This window comes from Somniosus microcephalus, chromosome 1 (assembly GCF_052327205.1).
Source record: "Somniosus microcephalus isolate GS21.2 chromosome 1, FLI_Smic_1.0, whole genome shotgun sequence".
Lineage (NCBI taxonomy): Eukaryota > Metazoa > Chordata > Chondrichthyes > Squaliformes > Somniosidae > Somniosus > Somniosus microcephalus.
In genome coordinates, this window is record NC_140987.1 from 171403951 (window position 1) to 171429798 (window position 25848).

At 46.2% G+C, this 25848-nt stretch overlaps 1 protein-coding gene and 1 pseudogene across 2 annotated transcripts in view; one reads left to right on the forward strand and one right to left on the reverse strand.

Moving 5' to 3' along the window:
• The window catches only part of tmem232 (transmembrane protein 232), a 209380-nt gene extending 204575 nt beyond the window's left edge, over positions 1–4805 (forward strand). The window contains exons 14-15 of one of the 2 annotated variants that reach the window (XM_085987420.1): positions 4237–4274; positions 4395–4570. In XM_085987420.1, the coding sequence (XP_085843546.1) occupies positions 4237–4274; positions 4395–4473 (117 nt within the window). In that variant the 3' untranslated portion in view covers positions 4474–4570. Of the gene's footprint in view, positions 1–4236; positions 4275–4394 lie in introns of both variants that reach the window. The other variant, XM_085987412.1, reaches the window with a different exon arrangement.
• Positions 4806–5694: 889 nt separating this feature from the next.
• On the reverse strand, positions 5695–25848 carry LOC147124463 (uncharacterized; annotated as a pseudogene).

Genomic DNA, 25848 nt, shown 5'->3' on the forward strand with positions numbered 1-25848 from the left:
ACGAACCATTTATCCCAACTCTCTGCTTTCTGTTAGCTAGCCAATATTGTACCATACCACAAACAACAGTTGAGACATTTAAAATGGTACATAAATTGAGAACAATTCAACTGACAAATCAGATTACATTTAGAATGCAGTGTTGATGTTCATTCAATATTTATGAGACTAAAAATGTTTGCTAATGTGGAATATACAGGATTGTGATTTGAAGAGAAATTTTGGAGTCATTAATGTTTCCAGATCTGTATACATAGAACAAGAGTAAGCCACTCAGCCTTTTGAGCCTGTGCTGCCATTCAATTAAATCGTGGCTGATCTGTACCACTTCTCCATTTGCCCACCGTTTACTTTGATACCCTTACCTAACAAAAATCTTTTGATCTCAGTCTTGAAATTTCAATTGACACAGCATCCACAACCTTTAGAGGGAGCAAGTTCTAGGTTTCTACCCTTCCTCGTGGTAAACTATCCCTCCTCGTCCTTCTCAACTTGTCTGCAGCCTTTGACACGGTTGACCACACCATCCTCCTCCAACGACTCTCCTCCATCATCTAGATGGGTGGAACTGCACTCGCCTGGTTCGATTCATTCCTCTCCAGTCGTAACCAGAGACTCACCTGCAATGACTTCTCTTCCTGCTCCCGCACCATTACCTCTGGTGTCCCCCAAAAATCTATCCTTGGCCCCCTCCTATTTCTCATCTACAGGCTGCCCCTCGGTGACATCATCTGAAAATACAAAGTCAGGTTCCACATGTACGCTGATGACATCCAGCTCTACCTCACCACCACCTCTCTCGACCCCTCCATTGTCTCTAAATTGTCTGACTGCTTGTCCAACATCCAGAACTGGATGAGCAGACATTTCCGCCAACTAAATACAGTATTGGGAAGACCAAAGCCATTGTCTTCGTCCCCGCCACAGACTCTGTTCCCTAACCACCGACTCCATCCCTCTCCCTGGCAACTGTCTGAGGCTGAACCAGACTGTTCACAATCTTGGTGTCGTATTTGACCCCGAGATGAGCTTCCGACCACATATCTGCGCCATCACTAAGACTGCTTACTTCCACCTCCGTAGCATCGACCGACTCTGCCCCTGCCTCGGCTGCCCATGTCCTAACTTGCACCGAGTCCCATTCACCCATCACCCCTGTGCTCACTGACCTACATTGGCTCCTAGTTGAGCAATGCCACAATTTTAAAATTCTCATCCTTATTTTCAAATCGCTCCATGACCTCGCCCCTCCCCATCTCTCTAAACTCCTCCAGCCCTACAACCCTCCGAGATATCTGCACTCCTCCAGTTCTGGCCTCCTGCACATCCCCGTTTTAATCGCTCCACCATTGGCAGCCGTGCCTTCAGCTGCTGAGGCCTTAAGCTCTGGAATTCCCTCCCTCAACCTCTCCGCCTCTGTACCTCGCTTTCCTCCTTTAAAACGCTCCTTAAAACCTACCTGTTTTACCAAGCTTTTGGTCATCTGCTCTAATATCTTCTATGTGGCTTGGTGTCAAATTCTGTTTGATAACACTCCTCTGAAGCGCCTTGCAACGTTTTACTATGTTAAGGGCGCTATATAGTGCAAGTTGTTGTTGGGTTTGTTGTTATTTTCCACTATCCTTTGTGTGAAAAAATGCTTCCTGATTTCACTCCTAAATGGTCTAGCTCAAATTTTAAGATTATGCCCTCTTGTTCTGGATTCCCACACCAGAGGAAACAAGCTAAATTATGCAACTTGTGCTCATAATTTAACCCTTTAAGCCCTGGTGTCATTCTGGTGAATCTACACTGGACTAGAAAGGCTGGCTGTACGTAAAGTAGATAAGTCACCAGGACCGGATGGGATGCATCCTAGGATGCTGAGGGAAGTAAAGGTGGAAATTGCTGAGGTATTGACCATAATCTTTCAATCCTCCTTGGATACGGGGGTAGTGCCAGAGGACTGGAGAATTGCAAATGTTACACCCCTGTTCAAAAAAGGGTGTAAGGATAAACCCAGCAACTACAGGCCAGTCAGTTTAACCTCGGTAGTGGGGAAGCTTTTAGAAACGATAATCCGGGACAAAATTAACAGTCACTTGGACAAGTAAGGATTAATTAGGGAAAGCCAGCACGGATTTGTCAAAGGCAAATCGTGTTTAACTAACTTGTTTGAGTTTTTTGGTGAGGTAACAGAGGGTTAATGAGGGCAATGCGGTTAATGTGGTGTACATGGACTTCCAAAAGGCGTTTGATAAAGTGCCACATAATAGGCTTGCCAGCAAAGTTGAAGCCCATGGAATAAAAGGGACAGGGGCAGCATGGATATGAAATTGGCTAAGTGACAGGAAACAGAGAGTGGTGAACGGTTGTTTTTCGGACTGGAGGAAGGTATACAGTCGTGTTCCCCAGGGGTCAGTACTAGGACCACTGCTTTTCTTGATATATATTAATGACTTAGACTTGGGTGTACAGGGCACAATTTCAAAATTTGCAGATGATACAAGACTTGGAAGCATAGTGAACAGTGAGGAGGATAGTGATAAACTTCAAGTGGACATAGACAGACTGGTGGAATGAGTGGACACGTGCCAGATGAAATTTAACACAGAAAAGTGCGGAGTGATACATTTTGGTAGGAAGAACGAGGAGAAGAAATATAAACTAAAGGGTACAATCCTAAAAGGGGTGCATGAACAGAGAGACCTGGGGGTATATGTGCACAAATCGTTGAAGGTGGCAGGGCAGGTTGAGAAAGCAGTTAAAAAAACATATGGGATCCTGGGCTTCATATATAGAGGCATAGAGTACAAAAGGAAGGAAGTTATGATGAACTTTTATAAAACACTGGTTTGGCCTCAACTGGAGTATTGTGTCCAATTCTGGGCACTGCACTTTAGGAAGAATGTGAAGGCCCTAGAGAGGGTGCAGAAAAGATTTACAAGAATGGTTCCAGGAATGAGGGACTTCAGTTACATGGATAGACTGGAGAAGCTGGGGTTGTTCTCCTTAGAGCAGAGAAGGTTGAGAGCAGATTTGATAGAGGTGTTCAAAATCATGAGGGGTCTAGACAGAGTAGATAGAGAGAAACTGTTCCCATTGGCGGAAGGGTCGCGAACCAGAGGACACAGATTTAAGATGATTGGCAGAAGAACCAAAGACGACATGAGGAAAAACTTTTTTACGCAGCGAGTGGTTAGGATCTGGAATGCACTGCCTGAAAGGGTGGTGGAGGCAGATTCAATGTGTGGCTTTCAAAAGGGAATTGGCTAAGTACCTGAAGGAAAAAAATTGTAGGTCTATGGGGTAAGGGTAGGGGAATGGGACTAGCTGAAGTGCACTTTCAGAGAGCCGGCACAGGCTGGACGGGCCGAATGGCCTCCTTCTGTGCTGTAACCATTCTATGATTCTATGATTTTCTCTCATTACTTTCTCAGCTGTAGTACAGATGCATCCCTTTCTGAGGACAAGGTTATTTTCATTCTTCCTCCGCTGGACAACTTGGATCTCCTTTTGCTCATTTCTTAGCTCTACTGAAAGGCGTCATGATTTCTCAACTATTCATTTACACTCTTTAACTTTGCTATAGTTAATGACTCCATATGAGAACTGTCTGTACACTTAACACAGTCTTTCATACCTTAAGGACATTTCGGAAGTGTCATTTAACAGAATGTGGGCGCTCCATTCTAGCCCCACAAATGCATCTTAACTGGGAATCATACATGGAGGAAGATTAAGCCCAATGTAGAGTTCCTGAACTCTTGGGGTTTTGAAATGATTAACTTGAAGGTGGACCAGCATTTGATCATACAAACATACGAAAACGTCAGACAGGAAAAGACCAGCTTGTCCATCTAGCCTGTTCCATACAGTTGTGATACCTTGTGCATCATGTTAAGAGACTCCCTACACCCTTGGTGCCAGGTAGTTGTTGCATCTGCCGGCTTGCCATCTGGGGTCATTAATAAAGAAAGCACTGGTGCCAAACATCTGTCTGTACTTTTTGTCTGAATAATTTGACTTCCTGTTGTCACACTTCCCATGTCAGCTTTTTCCCATTAAAAATTCCAATGTCCACATTTATAAAGGGTTTTGCCAATGTGAAATAATCACTCAGAGTTTGGCTCAGGTTCCTACAAATCACTCAAAATGTTTTCTAATGTTTTTCTCTCAGTAAGGATTTAAACAAAATCAGAAACTTACTTTTATCTATTGTATCATCTTTTATTTCTTTTAATGCCTTCATTAAAGTTTCTACTTGAAGACATCAGCCTCTCCCAAAAGCCCAGGTTTGGATTTAATGCGATTTTATTGGGAAAAAACACTTACAAACATTTGTTTACTTTTGCATTTCATCATAGTTAAATAATGCATAACACGTTAATGTGTTTACTTTATTTACCTGACAGTGGAGAAAAGAGCTACAAGCAAAAATGGAAGAGGAAGAAAAGGACAGGGAGCTGCAACTGCAAGAAAAACAGAAAATAGAAGCAGAAAATTTTAATGAGATGATGAAGAGGAGGGAAGAGAAACTTCGCAAAATATCAACTCCATGTGAAATTCCATCATGATGGGAAATCTCAAGGGTAACAGAGTGCATCCAAACTATTCATGACTGTGTCACAGCGGCAACATGCCATGGTGAGGGAGCAGTGTCTTTTATGGAAATAATGAACCTACCTCCCAATTTTCACTGTGACATTCTATCAGAATTCATTAAACAAGACAACCGAAATACATTTTTAGGAAATCTGTGAAATGCTATTATTAATCTATGAATACAGTCCTGTGTTCTATTAAAAGATCTATTTTTTCCTGACTGTGAAAGTAAAATGCAGTGTTACTAGTCTGTACCAGCATGGGGTTAGTCCTCCGCACACTACAATAATCAAGCTCGTTAAAGCTTCAGTGATAATGTTGTTGAAACGTTATATAGTCCACCCACTGCTTTACACTCCTGACTATTTCTAAACTTACAAAACTATTCAAGAAGAATTCAACCCTTGCTAAAATCCTGAGTGAGTTCAAATGTTATGTACCTTTGTGCTCAGGTGTTTTCTGTATAAAGGACAGCCTTGCTGCTGCCAAAAAGATAAATGCAGAGCATCAAGATATTCTTATCCCACATGCCATTATTTCAAATGTGGTGATATTACTGTGGAGAGGAGTTTGCTGTTGCAAACACCCTCTCTGTTTAGGATTAGGGATATCACAGTATGCCATTAAATAAATAACCTTCAATATTCGTTAATTCATTCGCTAGCTGTGGGCATCGCTGTTAAGGCCAGCATTTATTGCCCATCCCTAGTTGCCCTTGAGAAGGTGGTGGTGATGGGCAGCCTCTTGAACCACTGTAGCAGTTTGATACAACTGAGTAATGTTCCCTCTAAATTTTCTTTGTACTGGGTGGACTACAAACTCCTCTGAGCACTACTTTCTTTTCCATGGGCAGTTTACATTTTAAAAGTCACTGAACTTCTGGGTTGCTACAATTGTATTAATCAATTGAAAATACTTTACAATATAGCACACTAAAAAGGTGACCTTACTAAGTGAAAATGTTACACATACGTCGCTAAGCTAAAGAAAAAAATATCAGAAGGGCTAATTTATCAGTTCCACATAATCTGCATTACAAGAATAACCACTTAAAGCATATATAAAACAATGCAAGTAAATAAGCTTGATATTTATTGAATATGATTTACATTATGCTGGAAATTTCTCCCGTCTGTCTTTCTCCGTTTTCCAGAGATGGAAAATTTTGCCACGGTTGACATCTCCGTTTGCTGTGAGGTAGGGTTTTATCCTCATAAGATGGTCCAGATGGGTAACTTCCAGTCTGTTGCAAAACATGTTTTTGATCTGATTCATTAAACTGAAGCCACACTCGCAATCAGCACAGGAGGCTTGAAAGGTGCCGCATATATCAACAAACCCAGCCAAGACTGTAAACTGCTCTTCTTTCAGGGGGTCCGGGATCACTGTGCAATCAAAGGCTGCTGCGGACCATGAACATTTAAATAGGTACAGTACCGACCGCAGAGTTAGATCGCAGACCCCATTTAATGTTGCCGTGTACCTCGAAAGTCGACTCCATTTTTCTTTGGCTGCGATCGCTTTTCTTGTGCCTAGCTGCAGTCCAAAAAAGCAACGAGCCATGCCGAACTTCCTGCGTTGTGTGATATTTTATCTGAGTCTAATCGCTGGGCTCTGGAGTGTTTGTGAGTTTCAGACTGTGTGTGAAGTACTTCGCACACCAAGGGTTACAGTCTATCCCTTTCATCTCGGTCTTCAGATCACAGACTGTAGTGTCCGCGTATCAATAACACACGGACTGCAGGAGAACGGTAATAACAGGTGTTTACTGAACAGAGGGTATGCTGGAACTAACTGTACAATTACTACACAGTGTTATATACAGGTGTGGTCACTACTGGTACTGCAGTATACAGGGGCTGTAAAAGATAGTTCCTCTCTTAAAGGTACATACATTACAATTCCTCCCCTTTTAGATAAGCAGTACATAACATTCATTTAACAATTAAATAATAACTAATTACAATTTTCTTTGTACTATATACATCAGCTGAAAGTAATCATTTATAAATTCAGTCTTTGAGGAGGCTTCCTGATCCTGTCTGGATAGCGCCTTTCTCGAGTATCCTGTTCTTGCGGCGGAGTCGATTCTGGCTCATTGTCATTGGTTGGTTCGTCAGCTTCCAATACCACTGATTCTGAGGTAGACACAATCTGTACTTCAGGTTCATCACCAGGTGCGTATGATCGTGGTATGGGTTTGACTTGTTCCTGTGACTCTAGAATCTGGTCAGCATGGTGTCTCACGATGCTCTCTCCAACGTCCACTGTGTACATTAGTGGTCCCTGCCGTGTGCATATCGTTCCTGGCTGCCATTTTTCTGTTCGGTAGTCGCGGGCCAAGACTGGTTGTCCTATCTCGAAGCTCCTGGTTGGCTTCTCATTGATGTGTTGGAATTGCTTATTCTCAACATCTCGTCTTATGTTTGGTTTGAGCAAATCCAGGCGACATCTTAACCTTCGGTTAAAGAACATCATGGCTGGAGCTTGGTTGGTGACTGCATGTGTCACATTCCGGTAAGCAAACAAGAAATTATCCACCTTGTGTTGCAGTGGTATGTTGTCGTTATACATCGCCTTTATTGCTTTTTTAAAGGTTTGAACAAACCTCTCAGCCAATCCATTTGTGGCTGGATGATATGGGGCGGATGTGTAATGCTTTACCCCATTATTCCTCAAAAACCTCCGGAAATCCTCAGACACAAACTGTGGTCCATTGTCGGAGCAAATCTGTTCTGGCAAGCCATTCCTGGCGAAGATGGTCCGTAGGACTGCAATAGTTTTCTCCGTGGTGGTGGAGGACATTTTGATGACCTCTGGCCATTTCGAATGTGCATCCACGGCAATTAAAAACATTGAGTCCATAAATGGACCAGCAAAATTAATGTGTACCCGTTGCCATGGAGATGAGGGCCACTCCCATGGGTGTAGTGGGGCCTGTGGTGGAGCGTTTTGAACTTTCTGGCATCCTGTGCATCTCTTGGTCATTTCCTCGATTTCTTTATCGATTCCCGGCCACCACACAAACGCCCTGGCTAGGCTCTTCATTTTTACCCCTCCCAGATGACCCTCATGAAGCTCATTGAGCACTCTATCTCTCAACTTGGGTGGAATTACCACTCGGGATCCACACATCAAGGTCCCCCGGCACACTGACAGCTGTTCTCTCCTTGGCGAGAATGCTGGCAACAGTGAGTCGCCATGTGCTGGCCATCCCTTCACCGTCAAATCATAGACCCGAGAGAGTGTCGGGTCATTTCGGGTTTCCTTCTCTATACTTGAGTTTGTAACAGGTAGACATTTGACTATGGTCGAATGGAATATCTCAACAGGGTCCACTGCAGGTGCTTCCTCCACCGTAGGCAGCGGCAGGCGCGACAGCCCATCAGCATTTCCATGCTGTTACGTGCCCTTATACTCTATGTCGTATTGATGTGCCCCTAGAAAAAGGGACCATCTTTGCAGCCGTTGCGCCGTCATCACCGGAACGCCCTTCTTTGGGTTAAAAATGGAGACAAGAGGCTGGTGATCAGTCAGTAAGGTGAATTTCTGCCCGTGCAGATAGTGATTGAGCTTCTTCACCCCCCACACCAGGCTGAGGGCCTCCCTGTCAATCTGGGCATAGTTACGCTCGGCTGAGGTTAACGAGTGTGACGCAAAGGCTATTGGCCTCTCTGAACCGTCAAGGAATTTGTGCAACAGCACCGCTCCAATGCCGTAGGGAGACGCATCACATGCCAACCGAATCGGTAGTGTTGGATTGTAGTGGGCCAATACTTCTTTTGAAGTGATTAGGCATTTACATTTCTGAAAGGCATGCTTACACTCATCACTCCATTTCCATGCTACTCCAGTTTGCAGCAGGGCGTTCAGTAGGTGCAGAATTGTAGACAAATTTGGCAAGAACTTATGGTAGTAGTTCACCAACCCGAGGATCGACCTCAGTTGCGACGCATTTTCCGGTGCTGGAGCCTTGACTACTGCCTCAATCTTGTCTGGGGACTTATGTAACCCCTCTTCATCAATCACGTGGCCACAATATGAGATTTGTTTCCTGAAAGACTCGCATTTGGGGCGGTTGGCTCGTAGCCCATATTCTTGTAATCTAGTGAGCACCTGCTCCAGGTTGGCAAGGTGTTCACTGTCATTTTCGCCCGTAACCAGGATGTCATCCAAATAACACTGGGTCCCCGGGATCCCTTGCAGGACTTGTTCCATCATCCTCTGCCAAATAGCCGGAGCTGATGCTACCCCGACTACCAGTCGGTTGTACTGGTAAAGACCTTTGTGAGTGTTTATCGTGAGGTATTTTCTAGATGCTTCTTCTACCTCCATTTGTAGATACGTTTGGGCCAGATCAATCTTCATAAAGCGTTTCCCTCCAGATAGTGAGGTGAAAATATCTTCTATCCGCGAAAGTGGATATTGTACTGTGTGAAGGACTGGGTTCACAGTTACCTTAAAGTCCCCACAGATGCGAACCTTCTTCGGCTCCCCAGGCGTGCTGCTCAATGATTTCTTCATTACAGGAACGATGGGTGTGGCCCACTCGCTCCAGTCCACCTTGGACAGCACACCCGAATGCTCCAGACTCTCCAGCTCTGCTTCGACGGCTGGGCGGATCACATACGGTACCGGTCTGGCCTTAAAAAATTTTGGGTTTGCGTTATCTTCAATTTTTATCGTTGCCGTTATGCCTTTTAGAGTCCCAAGTCCTTGCTGGAACACCTCTTTTGTGTCAGTTAGAATTTTTGACAGTCGTCCAGGTGTGATGTCGTCATCCTTTTTGTCAGCCACAGTTAGCGCCTGAATGGAATGCCAATCCAATTGTATTTTTCAGATCCATTCACGTCCCAATAATGGTGGTCCTCCATCTTGTAGTATATATAGATACAGTTTCTGTGTTTCCTTGCCGTTGTATTTAACTGGCACTCTTATTTTTCCTCTGGGGTAGACTTTTTGCCCTGTATATGTCTTCAAGACAATGGACGTGTCCTTCAAGGGTATGTGTGAGAATAGCCGCTCGTATTCTTGTCGATTCATGACTGTTAGGGCTGATCCTGTGTCCAATTCCATCTTTACTTGGGACCCTGCTATCCTGAGGGTGACCCAAATGGTTCGGTGATCCTCCTTTGCGATCACGTTGTGTAACTTTAGACAACTTAGTCTCCTGCTCCCGGAGTCATTATCACTCTTCTGATCTTCTGAACTACTGTCCGTCATCTTTTGTACTTTCTTGTACTTTTCCTTAGTAGTTCTTTTAGTGTTGGTTTTCTTTCCCGACCTGCAGACTCGTGCTATGTGTCCCACTTTTCCACATTGCCTGCATACTTTGTCCTTAAACCAGCAATCCTTCTGGTCATGGGTTGTTCTGCCGCAGCGATAGCACTTTTCTGCTCCATATGCCATTTCATTGGTGCTATATTCTTGTGGTTTCTGTTGTATTTCCACAGCTCCCCGTGCTGCTGCTTCGTAGGATACTGCAACGCTGAAAGCCTTTTCTAGCGTAAGGTCCTTTTCCGAAAGTAGTCGTTTCTGGGTTCCTTCACTCTGGAGCCCGCAGACAAACTTATCCCTTAAGGTATCTGCCAGTCCTGCTCCGAACTGGCAGTGTTTCGATAACTTGCATAGTTCCGTAAGATAGTTAGCATTACTCTCGTCTTTGTGCTGGTTTCTTTTATGGAACTTGAATCTTTCTGCTATCAGCAGCGGTGTAGGGTTTAGATGTTCCTGTAAGATATTGACAATCTCTTCAAAGCTTTTCTCCATTGGTTTAGCTGGGGTAATTAAATTCCGCAATAGGCCATACGTTCTCGCGCCCATCAAATTCAATAATACCGACGCCTTCTTTTCATCGGCCACCTCATTTGCCTTGCAGTACACTTCAATTCTTTCCACATACGTGGTCCAGTCTTCTATTTCGTTGTCGAAAGCAGTGATGCTGCCACTCTTCGGCATCTTGGGTGGTTTAAAATGGCGCCTCCCGCGCTTTTCCTTCTTTCCCAATGGATTAAAATGGCGCCTCCCGTGCTTTTCCTTCTTCCCCCTGCTGCCAATGCTGCTCCTAGCGTTCTAAATAGTAATGGCGGCGCCCCGCGGCTTTCTGCGTGTCTCTCTTTTGTTACTTAATTTTCTTAGTTTTATTCTTCTTTGACGCTGTCCACTGCGCATCTCTTTTCCTTCCCCTTTTTTATTTTCTTTAACGCTGCCCACTGCGCGTCTCTTTTCCTTCCCCTTTTTTATTTTCTTTAACGCTGCCCGGCTCTTGAGCACCGGCCGCGCCCTGTGTGCTCCACCCTCTCTCTCTCTTTTTCTTCCCGACGACGCTGCTCGGCCCCCTTGCAGAGCCGCTCGATCGAGCTCTAGCCCGCCGCAGTCCGGGAAGGGTCAGCGCACTAACTGCTACCAGCCCGATTTGCTGGGACACCTTGACTGGAGAACCAAGCCCAGCTCTCCACAGCTTCCCCTGCGATTCTCTGAACTCTGATGGCTCACTGGGCGGTTGCCCACGGTCGACGCCCGTTGCTCTGGCTTCGACCTCCAAGAAGCTTCTTTTTCAGGGATGGATCCCCGTGAGGTGATGCAGTACTGCAGGTGAGTTTGAACCTGCTCGTCGCCACTGTAGTGTCCGCGTATCAATAACACACGGACTGCAGGAGAATGGTAATAACAGGTGTTTACTGAACAGAGGGTATGCTGGAACTAACTGTACAAATTACGACACGGTGTTATATACAGGTGTGGTCACTACTGGTACTGCAGTATACAGGGGCTGTAAAAGATAGTTCCTCTCTTAAAGGTACATACATTACACAGACATCATCTAAACTTCAGCATGGAAATCATGGGCTCCAAGCTCTGCGCAAAGCCCCATGCAATGTTGGAGGCGGACTCCTCCATTCTCCTTGATATTGCCAAGTAGCTCTCTGGCAGGCCTGTCATTGCACCTAGCAATTCAGTGTGCATGCCCATCACCCTTCTTCTGAAGGCTGCTCCATCGAGGTCCTCATCTGAGTCCTGTGCAGCAGAACTCGCCCACTGGGGAGCTGGCCCCCGAGCTACCCTTTCCCCCTGGCCTTGCTGCAGCCCGCTTGTGCCCAGTGCCTCACCCTATGCAGATTCTGCTTCTACACTAGCCTCTAAATTACATGCAGTGCCAGTTTCTGAGCTGGTGTCTGTGAGTGACAGATGCAGTGAAACTGTCTTCTTCTTCTTGTTCTTCTCCCCCCTCGCTCTCCTGCATCACCTTGGGGACAGGCTGCTCGAATGCTTGGTTTTGGTTGCGATGAGGGGAGGTGGGGAAGCAAGATATGCATGCATACAGCATCAACAACTTGAAAGTGAGAAGAGATTCTGGGATGAGGAGGAAGTGGAATGTGAGAAGAAGGATTAGGAATGAGCATACCATTGTCCCCAAGGGCTTCAACTTCACCAGTTGACACGGCGTCCATTATCTTCAGCCCAATGACCTCCAGCACTCCTCCAGCTGGCTGAGGTCCTGGATGGCAGCTTGCTACCCCCACCCCCAACCTGTTTGCCACTACTCTCCGATTATGCGCCACCTTGGCCTGCAAGAGAAAGAGAAGTGTCAGTGAGTGTGGCGCCATGGGTGCTGTGCCTACCATGGTTGAATAGCTGTTAGTGTGTGCAAGGTGTGAGATGTGGGCGGGAGTGTTGCAACAGTGGTAAGGTTGTGAGGGTGAAGTGAAGCTCTGATTGCGAGGGCTGAGGGGTGATAGAGATTGTTGGTAGGTGAGTGATGCATTAAGCAGTGTGTGAGACTTGTGGTGCAGATGGTGGGATATGGCATTTGCTGAAGCCTTCACTCACCTTGACCTGTCATGTGAGGTCATTAAACTTTGCTCGGCACTGGGTGGCTGACCTTGGGACCACTGTGCTGGCCGTCACATAGGCGGCTATCTCTTGCCAGAGCCTTCGAGAGTTGTGTGGCGAGGGCTTCCTGCCAGTGTGTGGGAAAAAGACAGCCCGCCTCCTCTCCACAGCAACAACAAGTGCCTCAAGAGCCACGTTGGAGAATCTGCAGGCTCTCTCACTGAGCTGTGGGTCCGCCATGTGTTTCCACTGCCGTCTTATTCCAGCTGAAGTTGTAAATGGATTGACAATGAGGTGCTGTAGCATCAATGCACCTCCCCTTTAAGTACTGAATAAAGCCTGTGCCAAACATGACTGGGAATTAGACTGGACTTGATATTGGCCTACCTGTTGAGCGGTAAACCAATAAGCAGCGGTTTTAGCACTGCGATCAAGACTAGAATCATGTTAATGAGGACTGAGCACAAATTTTGTGTGCTACCTAGACCATTTTGACCTGGCGCAGCTTAACATCATTGGGCCTTAACACTGCTGTTTTGTGGCCATATCCAATTTCTAGGCCATAATCTTTTATACAAGCAGATATTCTGGGTATGGTTAGCAAAACTTCTTGAAGAATCCACTACTATATCCAAGCAGTGTTGGGCTGCTGTTTGGAGGGCAGTTATTTTTTGTTACTACCATGTTCTAGTATTCCTGAGATACCCTCCCCCACCTCCACTGGGTGCTCACCTACGTGATCAATTTTCACTGGCACCCTTACCATCATTTTAATTTCATCAGTCGTAAAAAAATACATAGGCCTAGAAATTGGAGGCCATTAAGACCCGTTTTGGCAGCTGCCAAAGTCTGCACTCGCTAAGGATATGTAGATTACATAGATTGTGACGTCAGTGAGTGTACAACACTCACCTGACGCCCAATCTGATATTTTGGAGTGCGCCGCTCAACTTACCGGCCTGGTTTTGTTTGTTTTTTTATGCGATGTGGGCGTCACTGGCAAGGCCAGCATTTATTGCCCATCCCTAATTGCCCTTGAGAAGGTGGTGGTGAACCATCTTCTTGAACCACTGCAGTCCATTTGGTGAAGGTACTCCCACAGTGCTGTTAGGTAGGGAGTTCCAGGATTTTGACCCAGTGACGATGAAGGATCGCCGATCTTATGTTCATTAATAAATAGACATTCTTATTATGAACACAGCTAGCTTTTGCTGGACACTTTATTGAGCCCATGTGGACTAGGTACAGTATCTGTAGAGGCATCCATCTTGACTGCTGCCTTGTGGGTAGCCTAGTGCCTCATGGGTAATGTAGTCTTAATATACATACAGCTGGGTAGTGTAGTCTTATATACAGCTCTACACAGCTCTACGGCTCCACCTAGTGTCCACTATAGAATGACATGTTGTTGATCATTACATCCCCATTCTTTGAGGTTTAACAAAATCAATATCAATCAACTTTCAAGAAAACAATAAAGATAATATCAGTAACACTTTTGTTAGTGCTCTATAAACATAAACATTCTCAAAACAGTCAACACATTTTCAAAGCTTTACATTGTACTCAAAGATTAAGTCTATCAGGCTTTTTTACTTCATGTGTGGATCTTCTCAACACGGGTAAGTCTGATGTATCTTCATGAGATTGTTCTGGCGGTGAATGACAAGATGCAGTTGCGGCATTGTCATCAATCTGCTCTTAAATAGTCTCTTGTGTTTTTAGGAGGGAACGGCGGTTCCTCCTGAGAATCTGTCCTTCCTCAGTTCTAACAGTGTATGACCTTGGTCCTACTTCCTCAAGAACTGTAGCTTTCCTGTTCCATGCATCTGGATCCTCAATCCTGACAACATCATCCCTTGTCAATGGTTTTAGAGTTTTGGATGACTTGTCATAGTATGATTTCTGTTTCAGCTTTAACAGTTGAAGTCTCTGTCTCAGTTCCTCACTTTGCTGTTCTTTTGCACAGCAGGGTAGCATGGTACGCAACTTGCGACCCATTAGTAGTTCAGCAGGTGAAGAACCACAGTCTAAAGGTAAGGCTCGGTAGCTCAGCAGGGCGAGATAAGGATCAGACTTGCTTTCTGTCGTTTTCTTCAGTAGCTGCTTGAGAACTTGAACACCTTTCTCTGTCTTACCATTTGACTGAGCATACAAAGGACTGGATGTGATGTGCTGAAAGTCATAATGTGCTGCAAACTGTTGCCACTCCTTACAGTTGAAGCACGGACCATTGTCGTTAACGGCAATCCTGGGAATTCCATGTCTGGCGAAGATGGATTTCACATGCATTATGACACTGCTTGCTGTGGTGCTTGAGAGCAGTGCCATCTCGGGATAGTTAGAATAGTAGTCAATCACTCTTAGATAGTCTTTACCATTTAAATGAAAAAGGTCCATACCAACCTTTTGCCATGGTGCTGTTGGTATGTCAGCTACTATCATTGGTTCCTTTGCTTGTTTGTTTTGGTGTTTCTGACATGTCTCACATTTGCCTATCATGTTCTCAATGTCCTTATTTATGCCAGGCCAATAAATATGGTGTCTCTTGCTCTCCTTTTACATTTTTCAATTCCGAGGTGTCCCTCATGAATCCTTTTGAGCATCTCTTGATGCCTGTGGAATGACTATTCTGTTCTGTTTTAGTAATAGTCCACTTGCGACACTCAATTCTGACCTTATGTGAAAATATTTTGGACAGGAACCTTTTGGCCAACCATGATGAATGTTCTCTATTACTGTTTGTAATACTGTATCTTTTACTGTTTCTTCTGCTATTTGCTTTGATTTTGTGTCTGACACGGGCAGCGCAGCAGTGACCATACTCACATGAACATCCACGTCTTCTTCAGTAGAGCTCACATGACTCATTGTGGGTGCTCGGGATAGTGCATCTGCTAACACTATGTATTTGCCTGGTGTGTAGATCAGTTCAAAGTCATATCTTTGCAGCTTCATCATGAGTCGTTGAATCCTTGGAGACATCTCATTCAGGTTTTTTTTTATGATGGCAACCAAAGGGCTGTGGTCTGTCTCAACTGTGAAGGTGGGAAGTCCATATATGGCCAAGAAACTTTTCTAGTCCAACTACCAAGCCTAGACATTCCTTTTCAATCTGGGTGTATCGACACTCAGTATCAGTCATAGACCTGGAGGCATAGGCAACAGGCTTCCAATCTTCACCCTCTGCTTGTAGCAAGACCGCACCTAGGCCATCTTTTGATGCATCCGTTGACACTTTGATTCTTTTTGTTGGGTCAAAGAAGGTGAGTACAGGTGTGGTTGTCAGCACTGTTTTGAGGTTTATCCACTCCTGTTCATGTCTTTCTGTCCATGCGAACTCATTTGTTTTATGTAGCAGGTCTCGCAGACAGGCTGTCTTGGCTGACAAGTTAGGAATGAACTTTCCAATGAAGTTTATCATCCCCATGATGCGTAGCACTCCTTTTTTGTCAGTGGGTCGGGGCATTTTGAGTATGGCGTTTACTTTTTCCATATCTGGCTCTATTCCTTTACCAGATAGATTATCTCCTAGGAAAGTGACTTCCTGGATGCCAAACTGACACTTGGCTTTGTTGAGCTTCAGTCCATTCCGGCGTATGTGCTGTAGCACTTTAGTCAGTCTCTCATTGTGTTCTTTCAGTGTGGAGCCCCAGATGATGATGTCATCAACATAGACCCGAACTCCTTCCAGACCTTCAATTATGTGTTCCATCGCTCTATGAAAGATTTCAGATGCAGATATTATCCCGAAAGGCATTCTGAGGAAACAATACCTGCCAAATGGTGTGTTGAAGGTACAGTATTTGGTGCTCTCTTCATCCAGTTTTAGTTGCCAAAATCCTTGTGAGGCATCGAGCTTTGTGAAGTATCTGGCACCTGACATTTCACTGGTGATTTCTTCTCGCTTGGGAATCTGGTAGTGTTCACGTTTTATGTTTGCATTTAAGTCCTTTGGATCCATGCATATTCTTAGATCATTGTTCTTTTTCTTTACACATACCATGGAGTTAACCCAGTCTGTTGGCTCTTCGACTTTCCTGATGACTCCTAGTGTGGTAATTCTGTCCAGTTCTTTCTTGAGTCAGTCACGCAGGGGTGCTGGAACTCTTCGTGGAGCATGTACCACTGGCTGAGCATTCTCCTTTAGCTGGATCTTGTAAGTGAATGGTAGAACTCCAAATCCTTTGCACACATCCTGGAAATTATTCACTACAGAATCCACCGAGTCATCTGGTCTGCTTATGGCACAGTTTATACGGTAGACTCTCTTGACCAGTTCTAAGTCCTCACAAGCTTTGTCACCCAGTAGTGAATCAAGTCTTTCAGCCACAACAGAAAACATGAGATGATGCACTTTGTCTTTGACTGTCACTTTAAGTCTGCATACACCTTAGCTATCTATTTTCTGTCCATTATAGTCTTTCAGTAGTACTGACTTTTTCTGTATTTTGGGCTTTTCTTTCATATTGTTAATGTCACTCATACTGATTAAGTTTGCTTTTGCCCCAGTGTCTAGTTTCAAGGTAACTAATGCTCCATTTCCCTGCAGTGGGATCATCCATTTGTCCTCTTTTACTGCATTTACTTTATGTTCAGCATTGTCCATTTCTGAGGGCTGCACATTTTCTGTATCCTTTTTGATATTGTCACATGACACCATTCCTACAAAAAATGTCTCACTTAAATCAGTGTCCTCAATTACATTAACTCGTTGCCCTTTCTTAGTTTTTACTTTTGAAAAGCATTGCTTGGCAAAGTGATTCTTTCCATTACACTTTGTGCACATTTTTCCAAACGCTGGGCATTGTCTTAACTGGTGTTTGTAACCACAGCGTTTACAATTAAAAATTTCATCCTCCGATTGCTTTTCATTTCTGTTCTGCCCACGTTTCTTCCCCGTGTAGGACACAGCACCGACAGCAGCATTATCACTCATTACAATCGCATCATTATTGATTTCACTGAAAGTCTTCGCGTGCTTTCGAGCTAGCTCGCTGGCTTGGCATATTTTCACAGCTTTTTCCAAATTTAGTTTGGTTTCTCTCAACAGACGTTCCCTGGCTTTTTTATCATGAATACCAAACACAATCTGGTCATGAATCATGGATGATTTCAGCTCAGAGAAATTACATGTCTGTGCTTTCAGTTTCAGATCAGTTATAAAGCTATCAAAAGTCTCATTTTGCTGCTGTGTCCTTGAACAGAACATGTATCTTTCATAGGTCTCATTCTTTTTGGGAGAGCAATGTGCATCAAATTTTTTTAGCACATCTTCTAATTTTTCTCTGTTCTCCTCTGGATTAAATACAAATGTATTAAATACCTCTATCGCCTGTGGGCCTGCAACCGTAAGCAGCAACGCTATCTTCCTTGCATCTGGCTTCGTACCGAATCCGATGGCTGCAATGTAGAGTTCGAATTGTTGTTTAAGAGTCTGCCAATTGTAGTCGATATTTCCTGTGAGTTTCAAACGCTCTGGTGGCTTCAAATTCTCCATGTCGCTTTTCACAATTTTCAGCAGATCTTCACCATCCTGGTAACATCTTATGTTCATTAATAAATAGACATTCTTATTATGAACACAGCTAGCTTTTGCTAGACACTTTATTGAGCCCATGTGGACTAGGTACAGTATCTGTAGAGGCACCCATCTTGACTGCTGCCTTGTGGGTAGCCTAGTGCCTCATGGGTAATGTAGTCTTAATATACATACAGCTGGGTAGTGTAGTCTTATATATATACAGCTCTACACAGCTCTACGGCTCCACCTAGTGTCCACTATAGAATGGCATGTTATTGATCATTACAGACGATATACTTCTAAGTTAGGATGGTGTGAGACTTGGAGGGAAACTTTTAGGTGGTGGTGTTCCCATGCGCCTGCTGCCCTTGTCCTTCTAGGTGGAAGAGGTCGCGGATGTGGGAGGTGCTGCCGAAGAAGCGTATGTTAATTCTGACCAGCTGACTAAGCATTCACAAGGAAGGAGCCTCCAGCCGCGGTATTTAAAGGGATCATCAGCAATAACTTGCAGCTGGCATGTTGTTCAGTTTGACTGGCGCTGTGTACTTTGTGCAACTCTAGCAGCTTTCAAAACTTCTTTCAAGTTCCTGAATTGACAAGGAGTTTTAGTGCAAGTGGAGAATGCGTTCATTGTCATTTAAAGGCTTCTGCTCACAACACTTGCTCACAATCATTGGGGCTCTATTGCAGTCCCCCTCACACTCAAATATTTTCAGGAGAGGGAGCATACGTAGCGAAGAAGAGAAGATGCTCGCAGAGGGAGGAGAAAGAGGGCCAGGAGGACTCTCAACAGGAGGTCTTACTCACCTCGCGTCTTCAGAGAGCACTTCTCTTATATCCACTTGTGAGGAGCAGTGTATCAGGAGGCTCTGCTTCACCAAGGAGGTGGTCAAAGAACTTTGCCAACTTTTGCAACCAGACCTGCAGCTTCAGAGCAGGGTGAACATGGCTCTCCCAGTGGCCCTCAAGGTCACCGTGGCCCTCAGTTTCTTCACCAGCGCATCCTTCCAGTCTGCAGTAGGAGACATAGCTAACATCTCCCAGTTCACTGTCCATCGCTGCATCCGGGAGTTCAAAGAGGCTCTGTACTCCAGGAGAAGGGGCTACGTTTTCTTCTCTCTGAACAGAGAGAAGCAGGAGGAGCGTGCATGTGGCTTTGCCAGAATAGCGGGATTCCCCATGGTGCAGGGAGCCACCAACTATACACACATGGCTTTGCAGGCACTGCATAACAATCCTGAGATCTTCCATAACTGCAAAAGCTACCACTCACTTAATGTGCAATAGGTGTGCGACCACACCCAGCGCATCCTGATGGTCAATGCCCGCTATCCTGGCAGCAGTCATGATGACTTCATCCTGCACCAGTCCGCTGTGCCAGCAATCTTCCAGCCACCACTTCAAACCCAAGGGTGGCTGCTCGGAGACAAGGGCTATCCGCTCTTCACCTGGCTCATGACTCCCCTCCGCAACCCCAGCACTCCTGCCCAGCACTCATATAATGAGAGCCATGCTTCCACCAGGAATATCATCGAGCAGACCATCGGGCTGCTGAAGCAACGGTTCCGCTGCGTTAACCGCTTGGGAGCAGCCCTTCAGTACTCGCTGGAGCAGGTGTCCCATTTTGTGGTGGTCTGTTGCATACTTCACAACTTGGCCAATACCAGGGCGCAGCCCTTGCCAGCAGGGATTGTGGGACCACCTCAGGAAGAGGACAAGGGAGAGGAGGAGGAAGAGGAAGAGAAGCAAGAGGAAGAGGAGGAGGACGAAGAGGGAGGGAGGAGGCAGGCAACAAATCCCCCTAGTAAAACTGAAGTCAATGGGAATCAGGGGGAAAATGGTCCACTGACTGGAGTCATACCTAGCACAAAGGAAGATGGTCGTGATGGTTGAAGGTCAATCATCACAACCCCAGGACATCGCTGCAGGAGTTCCTCAGGGCAGTGTCCTAGGCCCAACCATCTTCAGCTGCTTCATCAATGACCTTCCCTCCAACATAAGGTCAGAAATGGGGATGTTCGCTGATGACTGAACAGTGTTCAGCACCATTCACAACTCCTCAGATAATGCAGCAGTCCGTGCCCGCTTGCAACAAGACCTGGACAACATTCAGGCTTGGGCTGATAAGTGGCAGGTAACAGTCGTGCCACACAAGTGCCAGGCAATGACTATCTCCAACAAGCGAGAGTCTAACCACCACCCCTTGACGTTCAACAGCATTACCATCAGCCTTCCAGACACACTGTTCGAAGGAATTGGGAGGAGATCACTGAAGCAGCCAGTGTCACCAGTCTGTCCCCCAGGACCTGGATCCAGTGCCAGAAGAAGTTTAATGACCTCACATGAGTGGTCAAGGTGAGTGAATGCATCTTCAAATGACATATTCCCAACAAGTGCACCACCATTTGCCTCATACACTGCTCAATGCACCACAGCCCCATTGCTCACCTACCTACAATCTCTAGCAATCACGGCCCATACCTCACAATCCTAGCTTCACATCACCCTCAAACACTTACCACTGTTGCAAGCCTCACACCCAAAATCTCACACCTTGCACACAATGCCAGCTATTCAACCTTGACAGGCACATCACACTACGCTCACTGACACACTTCCCTTTCACTTTCAGGCCAAAGTGGCGCATAACTGGCATGAGCAGGAGCCAACAGGGGGGAGGGGCAAGCACAGCTGCAGAACCTGACCCAGCTGGAGGAGACAGTTCCAGAAATAATTTGGGGGCCATCACTGAGGCCGTGACGATCAGCGAGGCTGAAAGCATTGATGATGTTGGTATGCTCCTACCTAATCCTTCTACTCACATCCCACTTCCTTCTCATCCCACAATCTCTTCTACATCTCTTCTGTATGCATGGATATCTTGTTTTCTCCCCTCCCTTCACCACATCCTGACCTTTGTGCTTTTCTCATTTCTGTTACCCAAGAACTGCCACCATCCCAGAGGTGAGGTGAGAGTGACTGCCCTTGACATCAAGGCAGCATTTGACCTAGTGTGGCATCAAGGAGCCCTAGTGATGCGCCATCAATTACTCAAAAGACTGAGGTTAAGCTAGTAACAACCAGGCTTTTATTAACTAAAGAATGAAGGTCTAGTCTCGAGTGGTCGACCCGTCCAGAATACTAAGGGACTGGGAGGTAGTCACTTATATACCTGGAATAGTGGGAGGAGTCAGCCGAGGCATGTCCAGACCTGTACCTAGTGGAATACACATACACATACAGACAGGTATAACAGTGGTTTACCACACCTAGTAAAACTGAAATCAATGGGAATCGGGGGGAAAACTCTCCACCTGCTGGAGTCATACCAAGCACAAGGGAAGATGGTAGTGGTGGTTGGCGGTCAATCATCTCAGCCCAGGACATCACTGCAGGAGTTCCTCAGGGCAGTGTCCTAGGCCCAACCATCTTCAGCTGCTTCATCAATGACCTTCCCTCCAACATAAGGTCAGAAATGGGGATATTCGCTGATGACTGAACAGTGTTCAGCATCATTCACAACTCCTCAGATAATGAAGCAGTCCATGCCCGCATGCAACAAGACCTGGACAACGTTCAGGTTTGAGCTAATAAGTGGCAGGTAACATTCGCGCCACACAAGTGCCAGGCAATGACTATCTCCAACAAGCGAGAGTCTAACCACCGCCCCACGACATTCAACGGCATTACCATTGCCGAATCCCCCGCCATCAACATCCTGGGGGTTACCATTGACCAGAAACTTAACTGGACCAGCCACATAAATACTGTGGCAACAAGAGCAGGTCAGAGGCTGGGTATTCTGCGGCGAGTGTCTCACCTCCTGATTCCCCAAAGCCTTTCCACCATCTACAAGGCACAAGTAAGGAGTGTGATAGAATACTCTCCACTTGCCTGGATGAGTGCAGCTCCAACAACACGCAAGAAGCTCGACACCATCCAGGACAAAGCAGCCCGCTTGATTGGCACCCCATCCACCACCTTAAACATTCACTCCCTCCACCACCGGCGTACTGTGGCTGCAGTGTGTACCATCTACAAGATGCACTGCAGCAACTCACCAAGGCTTCTTACGCAGCACCTCCCAAACCTGCGACCTCTTCCACCTAGAAGGACAAGGGCAGCAGGCGCATGGGAACACCACCACCTACAAGTTCCCCTCCAAGTCACACGCCATCCTGACTTAGTAGTATATCGTCGCTGGGTCAAAATCCTGGAGCTCCTAGGAACTCCCTGGAACTCCCTACCTAACAGCACTGTGGGAGTACCTTCACTACATGGTCTGCAGTGGTTCAGGAAGGCGGCTCACCACCACCTTCTCAAGGGCAATTAGGGATGTGCAATAAATCCTGGCCTTGCCAGCGATGCCCAGATCCCATAAGCAAATAAAAACAAAACATCCTCCTGGGCACAAAGCTGAAATGAGAGCCACCACAAAAGAAACATTCCAAACAAAATTAATAAATTCATTACTATTCAATTTACATTGCAGTCCCTTAGTGCCTGTCATTCGTGTGCCCTTTCCTACTCTGGTGTTCCTAAACAGTGCTCCCCCGGTTGCTGTAGCATGGCTGGTGGAAGGCTGCTGACCTCGACCAGCTGAGGGCCTAGAAGGCCCGGCTGTAGACTGCACCACCTCAGCATGGGCGGCAGCAGTCTGTGCTGGCTGGCTGATAGGCAGCGTCAAGGGCAATGGCGGAGTGGCAGTGGTGGGAATAGGAATGCTGCCATCCTGAGAGAGGACAGCAGGTTTGTGCTCCACAGACCCACTGCCACTCCCCTGGGGCGGCACCTCAGCATTCTTAGCAATCTGTTGTAGGACAGGTTGCTGACCTGCTGAAACACTCTGCAAGCCCCTTTTGACACTGGTAAACCCAGCCATGGTGACAGCAGTCTGAGCTTGGGTGGCAGCAAGCTGAGACTGCAGGAGAGCAGTCTGCGCTTCTACTGCAGCACAGAGACGTTGGGTCGCTTCCACCTGTGCTGCAATGGAAGCAGTGGCACGCAACATCATGGCTGGGTCGACATGGTCTCTCCTGGAGTTGTCCATTATTTCCAGCCTGGAAACCATGGGCTCCAAGCTCTGCACAAAGCCCCGTCCAATGTTGGAGCCGGACTCCTCCATTCTCCTTGACGTTGCCAAGAGGCTGTTTGGCATGCTTGCCATTGCACCTAGCATTTTGGGGTGCATGCCCATCACCCTTCTTCTGAAGGCCGCCCCATTGAGGACATCATCTGAGTGGTGTGCAGCAGAACATGCACGCGAACTCACCCTCCGGGGAGCTGGCCCCCGAGCTACCCTTTCCCCCTGATCTTGCTGCAGCCCACTCATGACCGGTGACTCACCATGTGCAGATCTCACATCTATACTACCCTCTAAAGTCCGTGCAGAGCCAGTTTCTGAGCTAGGGTCTGCGAATGTCAGATGCAGTGACGGTGTGCCTTCTTCTTCTCTTTCACTCTCCTCCATTAATTCAGGGACAGGCTGGGTGGCTGGCAGATCTTGGTCATCTGAAAGCAGAAAGGCACAAGAGTCGGGTTGTGGTAAGGGGAGCAGGGGGGAAAGCAAGATATCCGTGCATACAGCATCAGCAGCTTGTAAGTGAGAAGAGACTGTGAGTTGAGGGGAAGTGGGATGTGAGAAGAAGGATTAGGAATGACCATACCGTTATTGTCCCCAATTGGGCGTGAACTTCGCCCATTGCCACGGCTTCGGTGACTTGCCCTCCAACAATATCGAGCACCGACTTCTCCAGTTCGCTCAAGGCCTGTTTTGCAGCTTGGCCGCCTCCCGTCTGCCGCTGCTCATGGCGATTGTGTGCCACCTTGACCTGCAAGAGAAAGGGATGTGCGTCAGTTAGTGTGGTGCAATGTGTTTGGGTGATGTGCCTGCCATAGTTGAATAGCTGTCAGTGTGTGCAAGGTGTGAGATGTGGGTGGGAGTTTTGCAGCAGTAGTAAGGTTTTGAGGGTGAAGTGAAGCCATGATTGTGAGGTCTGAGTGGTGAAAGTGTAAGGCTCGCAAAATTCTACAGACTCCCCCAAAGTAAGAAAAGAAGAGATATTGGACTGTTTGAAATAATATTGGGCCAAAGGGGACCTAAAATCAAAACCCCAGGAAGATTTGGCTAGTTTAAAAGGCATGTTCAGGCCTGTGGAAAAGCTGCAACAAAAGGAATGGGTTGGACACTGTGGGACAGACAGTTTGAGTATTGGAAAAGGGGCCAGATTGTCTGAGAATGTACTGGGACATCCCAGCCATTCTACATAAAGACAATAAGCCCACGGGAGGACTGTTCCTGCTGAAAACCCACAGGGCCATCAAGTACATAAATAATACAATACATGCCATTAGTCAACAAAAGAGACACTGGCCCCCCAGCAGGAGAAAACAAACAACAGTTTAAAACCACTCAGAAAGATTTCCAAAAACACTTTGCACATTTAAACTGATTTCGAAGCAATCCCGAAACCAGTTAAAGGCCAATTAAAAATAGATGGGACCAGCCCCGAAACTCGATGAGAATTTAAACCTATTAAAATTAACAAGCCCGCCAAAATTAACAATGGACCGGAGGAGATTTGGCAGTCAGATAAGCCAGGCCTCAACACAGTATAATTGAGGCCTGCTTGTTCAGAAAAAAAACAGTGTTGAAACGAGCAGTTGAGAAAGAAGACAGTTCGACAGTACAGTTCGAGTTGAGAGAGTCAGTTGAGGACACAGCTCAAGAAGGTTCAAGTTCAGTACAGGAGAGAGAAAGTACGATTCAGAAAGAGTACTCATCATCACCGTACTTAGTCGGAGGATCGGAGACTTGAGGAAAGAAGAACGAAGCAGAAGGAAAAGGAAATCGCGGCAACCAAAGGCCTTAAAAAACCAACAACTAACAATATTACTACCAACTAGGTAATATTGGGCCACTGCGACCAACAAGAAACCAACCAACAAGAAGTCAAAAATTCGCAAGTTTGTTTCCACTCTACAAGCTAGCCTGACTTACCCCTGGGTAAGATTTGACACAAAAGACTCTAAAAACTATACCTAACCAAAGGAAATTGGGTACTTACCCGATAAATCCAACTACGCATCCAACCGCATCAGCGGACAGGCAAAGACTGAAAACCCAACGCAGGTGCAGTCTTCCACCACGTCCGGGGTACGGCAGGCCCCAACCGCCACAACTAAAGAGAACCCCGAAATCATGAACCTCTACAATCTGTCAAAGAAGTCGTTTGATGAGCATTTCCTGGTCCTCTGGAAATCAACCTAGTTAGGATAGTGGGATTGGGGGGGTATGGTACTTTTGTCTATTGTCATTCTCCCTCGCATATTCCAAAGTGTTCCCCATTTTTAGAGTATAAGTTTTATTGTATTGTATATTTTCCTGTCTCAAAATAAAAATCTCAATTCTTTTGACCAACTCAGGTGTCTGTTGCAATTTCATTACAACCCCCAAATAAGTCCAAAGTCTAGAACCAAGGGAGTGGGAGCGATTCGAACCACTCAGGGAGTCAGAGGTGAAGCTGACCACACACACCACCCCTTACAAAAGGTCGAGATTGTTGGTAGGTAAGTGATGGGGGTGTGATGCGTTGAGCAGTGTGTGAGGCTGGTAGTGCAGATGGTGGGATAAATCATTTTCTGAAGCCTTTATTCACCTTGACCTGCCGTGTGAGGTCATTAAACATCTTGCAGCACTGGATCCATGTTTTCGGTACCACACTGCTGGCCGTGACCTACCCAGCTATCTCTTGCCACATCCTTCTCAATGTATGGGCTGATGGCTTCCTGCCACCCTGTGGGAACAGGACAGCCCTCCTCCTCTCCACGGCCACCACCAATGCCAATGCCTCCAGAGCCGCATTGGAGAAACTTCTGGCTCGTTCTCTTTGCTGCTGATCAGCCAT